Genomic DNA, 14,966 nt, shown 5'->3' with positions numbered 1-14,966 from the left:
CCGTTTCTGAATTGCGTGAACGAACATTCGTTAACGAGGCACCGTCTTTATGTTGGAGAGGAAATGTATTCCATTTATCAAAGTTAACACTTAAGCCTTTCATTCGTGCCAATAGGAAAATGACAAAACAGAAAATGACTTAATTTTAATAATAATATTATATTTAAACGTTTTGACTCTAATTTAAGTCCTCTTCGATGAAAATGTTGGCCCAAAACAAATTCTCAATGGAGAACCTCAGTGATTCATAGCATGAATTCCATTGAATTAGTGTATTTTGTTATATAATAGCAAAAATACTTGTAAGAGAAATCGAGAACGAGTGGGAAGGTTAGCTGTGACATAAAGTACTGGATACTGTAAAGTAAATATTAGTATAATACAAATATGTACAAAGGTATCCATTTTGTAGTAAACATGGGCGTTAATGAATGAAATATATTGCGATAAAACGAATGCAAGGCCATAACGTGTAACTACATCCGACAAAAACATAAAAATGCCCACGATTATGCATTCGAGTGCCTCCATTGGCGTGGGACAGCCAGTACAGAGAAATTCTAGACGATATTTAAAGCGTGCTGTACGATTTTGTTCGCGCTCTAATTATAAAGCGCGCTGGTTCTCATAATCCCTTGCCCTTTCCGGATTCCGGAAGATCAGCTAGCTCTCTTCGATCCAAACGAAACGGTTGCGAAATACAGGAACAGAGTCTCACTTTTTCAATTTACTTACAGTCGTTCGACTGTTGCACTGTTTTCAAATCTAATTACAAAACTAATATACTTTTTGATATTTTAAAATTTGAAATTATTCAGAGAGAGTGAAATATTTCAAAGTACGCCTCTGTTTCGGAGTTAACGCTTCGCGTATCAAAGGCGGTAATTGCACGAGCAAGCAAATCTGCCGATTAGAGAAACGACAAGGTCGTTCCGTAGCGTTTCCGTTGAAAGGTGTCGTTTACCTTGCTTCGAAACGAGGATACGCGGTATGTGTCGAGTGTCAATCGCGCGAGGCTATGTTTTGCCGTTCTGCCCGAAGCGACTGGTAACGATAAGCTCGCGATACCGAGTCTATTTTCAGAGCGTCAATGAATCAACGGAGCGAAACGCTTAGATTCACCGCGAAACTCATGGAAGTTTCGTTGAAATTTAGTTTCAGCGTGAAAAAAAAAAGGTAATCGCGATGTTTGGATCGATGGCTGAAACCCCGAAAGTGCATCAGGACGCATTCTTCGAGACGAGCTGCAGTTTCATGGGGCTTTATGAATTCCTGTTAAAGAGGTCCCCCTCGTTACGAGACGCTCTACGGAGCATATGGCGACTTCCATTCCAGCCCACTGCCCTTCCTTCGACTTCTCTCCCCGATTTTTTACATTTTACGCTCGATACGCCAGATTAACCGGTGAATTTTTGTGCTCGAACCTGGGGTGGATTTCCTCTTCTTCGAATTCCTGGTTGTTAACTTCTCCATTAGGATCTTCGTTTACAGACGGATCGCTATGGCTTCTGTTAAGGGGAGATGTTAATTCTTCACGTATGTGTTACGTTTTCCCTTGCAATCGATGCGTAAAACTGGGGCCCCTTAATTATTCGTTTCTAAGGAAAATCCCAGCGCGAAGCGTACGAAAGCTAAATATAGAATGCTCGTAAAATGAGCAGCCAAAATTTTAGATTGTATTCCATCTACGATCAAAAAGTTTATGCATTAACTTTTTCAACTAAAGATTGTCGTATTGAAATTTCATATAGTAAATGTTTTCCTGAAAAATACGAGTTTCGAGTTTAACTGCTTTACTCGATAATATTATCACACTGTTTCTTGCACGTGTTGTATCGACATGGTCTCGAACGCGTCCACGGATCGTCCAAGAGAAGGGACACTTTTAACCCGAGCAAACACCTCTTTCAAACAGAAATATCTCGACGCGTATTTCGGTTCTACGGCTGGAAGATATTGATGTCCCGTAACGGGGTGGCATCTTTTCTTTCCCGAGTAGTTCCTGACGAGCCGCAGACCTCATTTGACACTTGTACGCGGTCCTCTGCCCGTTTTTTCCACCGTCTTCCGCATTATTTTCTCTTTCATTAGCCGCCGCCGCGGGGAAAACGCGCTGTCGATTGACCGCCGTTTCGAAACGGTTCTTCTGCCAGCGATCCCGAATCCGTCATTCGCGTCTCTCGTTCGCTAGGAATGCAAGACCTGGTACCGTTACACGAATTTCTTGGACAACGAACACGTTTCGGATGTTCGTAGTCAGAAAAATGTCAGATTCCACGGATGGTTCCCACAGATTTCGGGAATGTTTTTGCCCGATATGGATCGCAAATTTCGTTTCCACGCGCGACGTAACGTTTCTTTTGCGTCGAATCAACATTCCGGTAGCTGTTTGGAGCGGTTCCATGTACCGGGCGACGTTGTATTAACTCTTTAAGGGCACAGATGCATGCAAAATATTCTTTTTCCACGAGTAATAAAACTGATCGTTTTGATAACGATTTCTGTAACGATTCCACGAGGTTTCCTTCGATCGATCCAGCGCGAGGAATTTGGAATCATCGAATAAGAAACCTCAGCCTTCGTAACCGCGTTCGAGAGACGAGGAAAAAGTCGAACAAAGATTCTTGGAGGCACCTGGGAATTTCGCGCGAACCGCATCAATGTTCGCAAGTAAGCGTATCGGAATTCGTTCGATGAATCAGAAATCGCGGGCAGCGCCTACGCGTCGGTCGATCTTTTCCGCGGGGGCGCACGAAAAACGTGTCCGAAACGTATTTTACGGCATCTCGCGTTTACGCGAACGACGCGTACGTTTTGCTTTGCTGGAGCAACGCGCTCGCTGAAACGAAACACAGCCGCCAGTATCGATTCCCACTCGTCGTTAAACGCCACCAGAATTCCACGGGGGAGGCGTGCACCGTAAGAACCCTCGTTGTTTGTTTAACTGTTACGCAAATACGACCAAGGAACCCGGTGTGGCGCCGAAATCGATCGAAGTGTTGGAGTATACCAGAACGAATTCAACAATGGACGCTACACAGTGCACGGAGACCATTTTGAAAATTAACTGTTACCAAACGTTTGAAATTGTAGATTACCGATGAAAGTTAATGTACATAAATAGTAATCGTTTCGAATAACGTTAAAGTGGAAATATTTTCAATGTGAGATTAATATATTTATTAGGTTGTCTTATAAGTTCGTGCTGAATTTTGTACTAGAATTTAAAACAATATTTTGACGGTCATTATACCGACAATATAAAATTTCTTTGATTTTCCATTAAAATGTTAGTCAATACTATTTTCGGTACATTGATATTTTCAAATTTGTTATCCATTGAAAAATTTTGAAATATATGAAATAAGCGATAATCGGTAACAACTAAACCCAATGATATACGTATCAGATGAAATTGCATATTTGGTTTACAAATTACGTTAGTGTCGTACAAACCTTATGAAAGCCAATCAAATTTACTATTACGATAAGTACTTAGCTTTCATGAGCAACGTAAACCTGTGATTTGATCGGACTCATAAATGGACGATTGGCAAATTACTTTCCTCGGAGAAGCCTACGCTCTGTAATTTTCATGGTGAAATCGACTACCTAACGATACAAGTTGCTATCACCATGAACACACAGATTTCAAAAGCCTAAACGCTTATTCTTAGCATCGTGCGTTAAGAAACTTGAAAATTACAGGCACTGTTATATCCTACCTTTGTTAGTTTTAGCCCTGACCTACATTTACATTACTAAATTTCTAAATTATATTTTTCTAAAATATCTCCCTTCGAAAATTGCTTTTCCTAAAAGTCACCAGAAAGCTATCGAAGACGAAGAAAATATATTTACGAAGAACGCAAGATCAGTAAAGTTACTGATATGTTTTTGTTTGTTAAGGTTGAATCTAAGGTGAGAAATTAAATATTTGAATTAATATAGGGTCCAGTAATTGGCACACGACACTCTGATATTCGTAGGGACAAGACCCCATATAATCCCCATTCAAGGTGTTCAATTTAGCCAACTATCCAAGGATTTGTAACATAAAAGGAACATATTGATGCTATAAACGATACACGTTGAAAGGTTAATCCTAGTATTCTCGTCGAAACGTGCCCGTTCAGGGTGGCTGCAGCTTAGCGAAAATCCGAGAGAGGTCAACCGAGTTTCACGAATGTACGTCGAATGATTTCAAACAACTACACCATAAAAATCTTTGTTCGAACACGTACAGGACTCGTGACCATATGGAACACAGTTTGCTAGTGCAGGTCATTACAGTCGGAAATAAAGCTCAGCTTGCAGCCATAAAATCGACCTACACGTGTTTGTGGAAGACCGAAGAGGTACTTCCAAATGCATCGTGCAAGAATGAATCTCAGACTCGTAACATTTTGGCTCGTCGACAGGTTAGCTTTCGATTGTCTACAATTAGTCGGTTATTTCAATCTCCGTTTATTCTGAGAATTTTAATAGCCACGAATCACCGGCGTTGAAAGTACATCCTTTGTAGCCTTCTAAAGGTTAAAATCAATTTTCATGCGACACCTCTGTATTTAATTTTACAAGCTACCGCTGTGTAAACGCAGCTTCAATCTTGACGCATGGATATACAGCCGCTTGTATATTCATATGACGTACGCATCTGCGAACGGGGTGATCTGGTGTCTGGTTTATTTTAAGTACATGCATCCCCTCGTAGTCGGCGTATCTGAAGGGTTGATAGCGTTTTATGCGCCGCGCGTGGCTAACGTCTGTCTCCGAGTTAATTATGGACTAATTGTCAAAACCTCTTGTCGCGTCTGCCGGTCTTCAACCATAGTTTTTTATTATTCTTCCTCCGACAACAGGACGCCGTCTTCCTTCCTCTCCTTTTCTTTTCGCGGCACAGATCCATACGGCGGGATGTATCCTTTCTTGGAACTAGTGCGTTTTCCAACCAGGTTCGCTCTAAAACGACAAATAGTCGAGGAATGAACCCTTCAATAGGATCACGATCTAATAGACCTCCACGATGGTAAATTGTGTACTTAATGTCGATTTGTCTATTATTTGTTTCATAGTTTCTTCCAATTAACTATTGCCTGTCGGTACTGTCTCTATGTACGAGTTCATCATTTTTGTTTTTCCGAAACAATATTCGACTTATTGAAAATAAATTTAAACAAGTTATATCAACGAATAATCAAAAGTAACGATAAAACACTATTAATGTGTGCTTCGACGGTGTTCATCGTTCCACTCGGTTCGTCGATGAGTTTGAATGGACCTCGATTCGAACCGCTATTAGGAAGCGATGATAGGCAATCTTTATTTCGCGATTACATCGATAAGAGTCGGGGGAAGATTGCCGATATTTCAGTTATAACTCGAGTAAACGTATTCGCCCTAATGGCAGCCTTCGATCTTCGTTGCAGACGACCATAAAAGTGTACGCGAACTGCCTGCGGCCAGACATCGAGTACAAGACCCTCGGAATCACCTACGAGACAACCTGCCGTGAAGTCGTACAGAACCTATTGAACAAGTATCGCATGAGGCACCGTGACCCCAGGCTGTTCTACCTGACCATGGAGGTCACCGTGAGAAGACCCAACGTGAGGACCGTCCTGCCACTCGACGAGGACGCGAGGCCTGCTGTTTTGCAATCGTGTCATCCTCGCGGCGATTCCAGGTACGATCCAGCTTCACCCGCGCGTACATTTTCACTGCCCCCGTCGGTTTCGGTCGGCTTCGTGACGTAATTTCAGGGCTTGCGACCGACCGTAAACGCGACTTCTTGTGGGTCGGTGAGCACGAGCCAACGACGAGCAACGTCCTTTCGAGCGATTCCCTTTGTTCTGGGGTTCGAGTCGTCTGGAGCGACCACGCGAGACGCGCATTTATTTATGCTAACATCCATGGGGGGACTCGTTGACCCGCTTAAGTTTCGAGATTTTCACCTCGACGCCAGAAACACGCACGAACAACACAGAAACTTCTTTCATACCGGAGACAAGTTTTCTCTTATCGTGCGACTAGATCTCGTTTCGTGTAGATAGCAACCATTAGGAACGAAATTTAACAAGATTATACCCATGTGGTTCAAATAGCCCGCAAGCTGTTTTCTCAGAAACCTATGATAACATCGATTTCAGTTTTTAAAAATTAAATGGTCCAGCTGGATAAAGCATTATCAACCGAAATAGTTTAGAATATTTGCCCTTAAACGTATTTGTTGAATCGATTTTAATTTTTCTACTTTAAAGTTTATTGACCTTAACGATCGAACAATGTTTATAAGTTTATTTCTTATTTGAAAGTATTGAATAGTGTACAGAGTGTAGAGACGCGTTGTAGAAGTAGAGAAACGTGTGGTGAATAAATGTAAGGAAGTGTTGGAGACTTCTATTGCGCGACACGCGAAAGCCTCGATGCCACCAATGTTTTCTTGGTAGCTCGAAACTTCCGGCGAAGGTATACGTTACGTAGTTGCTGTTTGACTAGAAGCTCGAGCTCCCTGTTTTTACGTGGAAGTAGTGTTCGCCCATTCCCTTTGATCTCACCGACTTCCACGATATCCAGGATTCACGGATGTTTTCTTGTTGCAGATTCTCATTGCAGACACGCCGCGGCGGACTTGTCAAAATATACGACAGCGCTCTCATGTCCGGGGTAAGTCACACGTTAAACCTAATATTTTGCTCGATCTAAGCGCAGATTGTTTTGCCAATTTATGTACAAAATTGTAGTGAATCAATGATGGAAGTTCAATCCCTCTAGTTACAATATTTTTACAACAGAACAACATCCTACTCTCCGTTCTACTCTATCATACCTACATAACTCTATCTCATTATGCCTTACTACAATTCACCCACTTGTATCTTAATTCTTTGCCTCGTATTTATAATCAAAAATTCGAATTTTTTACACAAACTCGATAGAAACGTTACCGATTGCTAACATAATCGCGTGTGTTTGCTAACACTTAATGCAATTATCTATCAATGGTACAAAGTCCTAAAGTTTTACAAATTTCCATACGTAATAGTTCTTTTGCCGCGTGACAACAGATTTATAATATCCAACTAAATACTGGTTCACGTGCACGGCTATGCAGTACAACCATCGTTTTATTTACGTTTCGAATGACGCATATTTCAAGCAAGAAACGTTAAAAGGAAAGACGCAATAATCAGTGTGTTAATATCAGGATACGCTATGAGTTATACGTACTTATTCATTTTCAACAACGATGATTGTACACGTGGAGTGACTCAGTACTTAGAAAAACGATACATAATATGTGTCATTTTTGAATAAAGAAAAAGAAATAATTAAGAAATAATAACGACGTCGCTGTCGTTTCTTAGCGATACAGCGTTTGGAACATGATTATGATTATCGTTTTATGATTTACAGTCGAAGTACAAGAGCCTGTTGGTCTCCGAACAGACCACCGTAGACGAGCTCATCCAGATGCTGTTAAGTTGCTATAGCTCCAAAGAACGCGTCGAGCAGTTCTCTCTCTACGAGGTCTGCGAAGGCGAGGAGTACCAAAGGAAATTGCATCCTGACGACTCACCCCTTAAGGTCACGCAACGATGGACAAGCGCGGACCGCCATCTTCGCATAAGGCGCAATCCTGACTACAATCCTCACAGAAGAAAAGTAAGTTCGACTCGAAGTTAAGCGACCGTAATAATATCAGACACGTTAGAGTCATCAACGGAATTATAGTTTTAAACCTCTGCTACCTAGAAACGATACCGCGACGATTAAATAAAATATATAACGTACGTTCGAATAGAAATCGGTTTTCAACGCGAACGATGATTATTAAAGAGTTGAACGATTCCTGAACAAGCTCTCACGCGTCAAACAAAGGCATTCTTTTACTTGGATGCGCTCCAACATGGCCGAACGTAATTACGCGACGCACACAAACGCGTCTCGCCGTCGAGCGTCAACCATTGTCAAGAATTATTCATCAGTATATAATAGAAAGTCAAATTCGTTACACAATACTCGTGTTCACAGAGCATGTGGGCGTCAGACTCGAGCATCAGTATGGCGATGTCAAGACTGAACCTTCACGGCAACCATCAGGCCCACTACAACCAGACCCACGACACTAACAATCATCTGACGATGTATCAACAGAAGGATCACGCTTCGATCAATAACAACAACATCCACAAGATGGACCAGCACCATCTGTCGTTGGGCTCACTGAACCAGCAGCCGAGGATCGTCGTGCCCCACGCAACGCAGCTGCCGCAATTGCAGGTCCCACGGAAGCAACACCTGCCCCAGAGCGTCCCGTCGACGCCGATCACGTCGAAACACGTCACGGCGTCTTCTTACGCGGACTACGAAAATTACCTGTTTATATAAACCTCGGGTTACTGTCGAATCTCGTGCTAACTCGGTGTAAGCGAATCCCACGCGATGTATTGCGCGCTCACGAGAAGTTGGCTAGTGAGATGGCACAGGGGACAGGGGAGTACTTCTCTTGTTTCACCTATCCCCACTTTCGTCGTCGTTTCGACCAATAGGGACGATACACAGGGCTCTAGGCACCAATCAGACTCATATTCCTTTCGCTAGCCAACTTCTGGCGAACGTGCAGTACGTTGAACAATAACAACGCGTTGAACAGTATTTAATCCACTCCCAGGAGTTCACCAGGCATTGAACACTTGGAGAGACTTTGGATGAAATTAGGGAAGATGCTTGCATCGCGATTAGCCCCCGAGGTTTGAAATTATTTATTATAACGACAGTCCGAATTTTAAAAGATTATCGAATTCGCGAAAGGACTTTGGCGTAAACTGAACCACGTGACCATGATGGGATCGAAACGGAGAATGCCCCAAATACGTGGATTTTCACATTTACAACTATTTTTCGTGGAAGCTCTATCATCTGGTTTTCTAACTGCTTGATACATTCCTGGCCAAAGATACACAGAGGACCAATGAAATTCTCTCGTAGTCGCGTGGTTTTGTCTTCGCAAAGTCTTGTAAGCAGAACAGATTCGCATCGATGTGAAGGAACAAAGAGAATTTACGATTATAGTCAGTAGAGAGAGAAATTGTACCAAAGGTAGCCGTACGAAATGTTAGATATGTAGTGCATTCAGCCGTATATGTGTAAATGTTTTATGTTACAGAGGTATTTTTAGAGAGTCGAAATACGATCGAAGGTGGATTTACTTTCGATTAATGACGTTAATCCTCCGGGAGCTGTTTGAACGCAGATAAAAAAAGTATTCAATTCACGCTAATCCTTTAAATCCAATTTAGAGGGAACGATTAAAGAGAGTATCATTATTCTTTAAATTTTATATATTTTTAATGCGATCTAAAAGCGGTTCGAAGCGTTCTCGTAGGATTAAAAGCGTGTATTTATGTGCTGCGAGATGCATTCACTCGTAATACACCGCGAAACGCGGATTCTATTATTTATTTATAATATCTGTAAAGTGTTTAAGATAAGAGAGCCTGGAATATTAAGTTATTATCAGAATATTGTATGTAAATCTCGTGTAATTTCGTACAATCGAATTAAGCGGGATTCGAGTATATTTGTGTAAATAGAATCCAACAAGTGACGAGTATTTAGATAACTTTCGCAAATACCGTGTGGTTAGTTGCGGACGCAAATGTTAACGATACTGTATGTCGCGTATCGTTTCTTTTGATTATTCAAAATGAACTAGTTTTCCTGTTTTCGCTGGCATTTACAGAACACTATATTTTTCTATACTTCATTGTACATAGCGCTCGAATGTCTTCTGTTTCATTACCTCGAATTTCGTCACGGCGAACATTGGATCCATTGCCAAAGAATCGGTACGATACGTATATAAAACCTGTAGATTCAATCGTGGCGAAAAACGAGGTAGTCAGAAGCGTTTTCATATCAACTAATTTTGATTTCTGTATTGTAATGCAAACATTCGAGACGTCACAAGAAGATGACAGAAGAAGATGACACAAGAAGGCTATCGCAAGATTCACGCGACTTATATCAGCAACTGTAACGAGTACAATGAACCTTGTATTATTCTAATGCGACACACCCACGTAGAATGTAAATATTTTTTTGTATCGTCGTTTGTAATTCACAGAAGAAAATATCATTTCACCTGTCTCAATTTAGTCAACTTTCTTCTACCTTCAACCACCACCTTGCTTTACGACAGCCAAAACTAACTACAGATCTTACACAGTACGATATAAAAGTTATATGATTTAATTCTTCACCGTTGTTCAGAATGCAATAGAATTACGAGAGCTGTTTTAAATTTTCATGGCCTAGCCCCCTGACGGCGATAGTAAGTTTTGTTTTCGTAAAAAAAAAATTTTCCCCATTCCGTTTCTTTCATAATTTATTTTTTCCACGTTGACACCTATAATGATCCAGTGTAGTAATCTCAGGATGTGACAAGCAAACAAAAATGAATAATCCATTCTAGAAATTGAAAAAATTTGAAAACGACTCAGGCTGCGGAAAAACACACCTGATGCAGCTAATTCAGCTGCGTCCTGGTTCCTAAAACTACCCTGGAAAGCAAACTCGAAAAAATAATCGCAACGCTACTGCAAACCGAGATAAATATTTACATGCAACTCTACCTAACTAGGCAAAGAAACGCGAATAATTCATACTATGCAACGCTGATATCAAACCGCGATCAAAATTCTTATTCGCGACACTACTCTGAAAGAAAACGCGAAAAATATTCATCGTTCGCAACTCTAACTGCTATCATGATATATCGATCTTAGTCGCAACGCTACCCTAGAAGCAAACGCGATAATATTTATATACCGCGACACTAACACAATCGCGTATTAAATAATGCGCAACGCTAATTTTACTAATGCGTAAAGCCGTCCCAGGCTGCTTCGTGATGCTGGAGTAGGTGCCATCTGAAAAACTACAAGTACTACAACTACAGGCGACAACAGTGACATAATAGGAACATGGAATGACTCTCCATCCTCATCCGAAGATGAAGATGAAGAACCACTTGTTGCAGCCCACTCTTGCGACAGTTTGTCAGGGCCTCTTCGACTCCATCGAGTCTCTTCTTTCTTCGGCGGTCCTGCCAGACCCTGAAACTTAAACCTACGCTCGAGATTCCGTGCAATACGCGGTCCTCAAACGATTCTACGAATCGTTGTCGGAACAAGTGTGGAGAAACTCGAGCGGGACGAACGTTTCGGGGAACCTACCGCGAACGAACGCGAACGCGAAGAGCGACTGTAAAGCCGCGCGATTCCAAGAACCGATAGTACAACCAAAACAAACGGTACAATCCGTTTGGATCGGCTAACGTTTCGATTCTCCAAATCGAACTACAGGTACAGGACTTGTGGCAGTCCTGCCCTGACCCTACCTACTTATATCTAACACACATACCAGAAAGTAAGTGAAACCTACCTACCTAACCCTATATTTAAAAAATTGCAAAACTCATTCTCGCAAACATACGCTCCACGGTTCTCACACATAATGTCCGGGCGCAAAAGCCTACACTAGAGAGGACGCCCCGGGGTTCCTCCGACACCCGAACATTCCACACAACATTCACACTCTAATGTTTACGTACCAATGCCTGAAATCAACCGACAAAGACTAGTGATCATTGCGTATTTCAAGTGACTTTCAAATAATAGAATCTCTGATAAAATGATTTTCTACATTCTGTTGTTTAAAATCTAGAAATTAATTTTATTTACGTTTCATTAAATATTTTATATTATTGTCTTCGAGCATGCAAAATATATGTACAAGATGAAATAGAATTTTATTCGTAAATTATATTAAAGTTTTAAAACGACGCAATTCCGCAGCCTAACCACACATACACACACACACATGTGAAATTGCGTCGTGCACGATACACTATGCCAATGTCAGTCGCAAATAGATATTATTAGGAAGTTTTAGAAACTAAGTCATCGTGCTCGTTGCCTTCGCTCACGCAAGTAGCACCTGGGCACTTGGGTGAGTTTAGGCAATGGACACGGAAAGGTATCCTGGAAATCCTCAACTAGAAAAAATAGTTACTGTAAATACTAGCGTATAACGAAATAGTACTTATATATTCTTTTTTATTCTATTTCTTTTACTGGACTTTATATTTCTGATAAATAAAGAGCAAAATCTTAATATAAAACTATAATGAAAAATATTATTAGTAAATGAAATTATTCCGATTAAAATTGAATTTTTTAAGACGAAAGGCTTTACAATAAAATAATTTACTGTGAAAATGTAAGGAAAAATTATTGAAGTAAACTGATTAAAATATTTAACCCTTGAGCAATTCTGTTGTCAAAGCGTATTTTTTAAAGATAAAACTAGTACGTAATGCATGTTACTTTGACTCAAGAATTTACCCATCGCGAAACGTCTTTTTGTACATGAATTGTAACATCAAATTATATTTTCATATGAAGCACGAACAATATAAAAAACAATCAATATTACAAGTCAAAGAATTTATTTTTATTTTCTGACAAATTTCACATTATATTAAAAATCGCGTAGCACAAAAAGACCCTAGCCTGATCTAGAAAATAAAACAATATACAATATATAGTTCCTATTCACGGGTATAAAAAATACCCGTGGTCACTACTCGCCAAAAATACTACGTATACAACCGGGCACCCGTGTTGTTTCGGACCTTTCGCCCTACAACATGATTGGGGACCGGAGGGACAAAAATCACATGCGACTCACCAACCGTTGACTACGATGAAAACCTCTAGGTAGACCTCTGCGATGCTGCTTCCCAGTCTAGTCATCAACGAAATCGTCTGCATGGTCCTGCTGATTGCCAGGATGTAGGGATGAAATCTAGAAACTGTAAAGAATAAAGAAACAATTATAATCTACCATAAAAATTGAAAAATTATTCGTAATTTGATATAAAAGTATCTACATGCTCAAAACTGAGCAATACTTACATTTCTTACTCGTGGAGCATCGCCCAAAACTCCTCTTCAGTGATGCACTGATTCTAATAACGATAACGAGTTACTCTGCTTTTCAAAGAAATAATGGAAAAAAATATTAAAGAAAATGGTAAATTAACTCTCTACTGTCGCGACTTCGAAAGCTAAGAGCCACAAGAGGCTCTGGAAAAAATATACAAATGCGCAATATACACTGACTCGACCTTCGCGTGTGCCTAAAGTATAAACGAAACTCTACTCGAAGCAACTGTCCTTCGAAAAACAATAAACTATTCTACGCAACAAACACTGATTCTACCGACCGCATTGCGCGCGGTCACTAAAATTTCTGAAAAAAAATACTGAAATAAGAAATAAAAAATAATTTAGTAATCACTCAGACCTGGCTATTTATAGACTTAGTATTAAATTTGACCGATAAAAACACAAAAATGTGTAAACATATATAGGTACGAACTCACTTGTTGTAACGAAGTTAATTTTCCGAATATTCCATTTTCAATTCCTTCCATTTGCCATTTTCAAACATGGCGTCGATTGAATGCCGATAGCGTCACTTCCAGTCGAACTCGACAATCAAAATCTGTAACAGCAATAAAACACATATTACGTTTCAATGCGTTAAAATAAATGTACCTATAACCTAATTAAACATCGACTGAACCCGAAATGTGGTTCATGAATTGTTAATTATGTTTACAGACTTCATAATTTACGACGGTTATGTATGGGAACAGCACGTGCGAAACAGATCAAACATTTTTCGCGATTCAGATTGACTTGAACGTCAGAAACGTCTTAATATTAAATGAAAGCACTACCAGACAATAAAGGAAAGTACTACGAGCGATTTGGAATATTAAGATAACAATAATTAAAAATACCGTGTCTCATTAGACGGAAAGCCTGTCACTGCATCTCATCACACGAGTTTCCAGAAGACGAATGACGGACAGGAACGAACGCGTCTCTCACGGGGGGAGGGGAGCGGGGCGCAGTGGTCACGTAGTCAAACGTCTCGACTCTCGATTTCTGAAGAAGAGGTTAAACCTTATATCTCGAATCACTAGAAATAAATAAACTAAATACATAAAATAAATACAAAAAGATATCAGACAAACAATTAATTAATGATTTATTCTCTTTATATCCTTGTGACGTCAGAATGAATAACAGCCAATCACAAGCGTTGCTTGAACATCGAATATCGATTTGTTAATCGACATGCAAGTAACTAGATCGATTGAAATACATTAATTATTACTGTAAAAACATATAACGTGTAAATATTAAGTTTTAAGCTGAATTGCAATCAGTTTCTCACATAAATCTTACTTTTGTGTTCAGTATATTTTCTAAAAATTATTGATTTCAGTTTTCACTAGATTTACATACATAAAATTCTATCTTGATTCTGTGTCGATTACATTGGGCTTGATTTATTGTCTTTATATCCTTGTAACGTCAAAATGAATAACAGCCAATCACAGGCACTGTTTGAAAATGTAATATCGATCTGTTAATCGACACACAAGTAACTAGATCGACTGAAATATATTAATTATTACTATAGAAACATATAACGTGTAAATATTAACTTTTAATCTAAATTGTAATCAATTTCTCACATAAATGTTACTTTTGTGTATAGTATATTTTCGAAAATTATTGATTTCAATTTTCACTAGATTTACATACATAAAATTCTATCTTGATTCTGTGTCGATAACATTGGGCTTGATTTATGGTAAGAAGTTGGTAATACTGACATAAACGAAGTGTGAAATAGATGTCTCAGATGAACATTTTTTCGTAACAGACAGATTAAGGGCACAGACAATGCATAGTGGAGATGGGGAAAGCAACTTTTTTTTCGCGTCGCACGGAGAAGAAATTTGATAGCCCAGCTGCAAACTGAAGTCGAGAGTCCGGCGTGCGCGAATACAAACAGAATCTAACCGAGCGTTGAAAAAA

At 39.8% G+C, this 14,966-nt stretch overlaps 1 protein-coding gene across 1 annotated transcript in view; it reads left to right on the top strand.

Moving 5' to 3' along the window:
• Window positions 1–10,156, top strand: part of Rau (RA domain-containing protein rau) — a 36,607-nt gene extending 26,451 nt beyond the window's left edge. The window contains exons 3-6 of the mRNA XM_076777407.1: window positions 5,430–5,686; window positions 6,603–6,666; window positions 7,417–7,665; window positions 8,035–10,156. Coding sequence (XP_076633522.1) covers window positions 5,430–5,686; window positions 6,603–6,666; window positions 7,417–7,665; window positions 8,035–8,391 — 927 coding nt within the window. The 3' untranslated portion in view covers window positions 8,392–10,156. The remainder of the gene's footprint in view (window positions 1–5,429; window positions 5,687–6,602; window positions 6,667–7,416; window positions 7,666–8,034) is intronic.
• The last annotated feature ends 4,810 nt before the right edge of the window (window positions 10,157–14,966 follow it).

The sequence above is a fragment of the Colletes latitarsis genome, chromosome 11 (assembly GCF_051014445.1).
Source record: "Colletes latitarsis isolate SP2378_abdomen chromosome 11, iyColLati1, whole genome shotgun sequence".
Classification (NCBI taxonomy): domain Eukaryota; kingdom Metazoa; phylum Arthropoda; class Insecta; order Hymenoptera; family Colletidae; genus Colletes; species Colletes latitarsis.
This window is presented reverse-complemented; position numbering and strand designations above follow the sequence as displayed.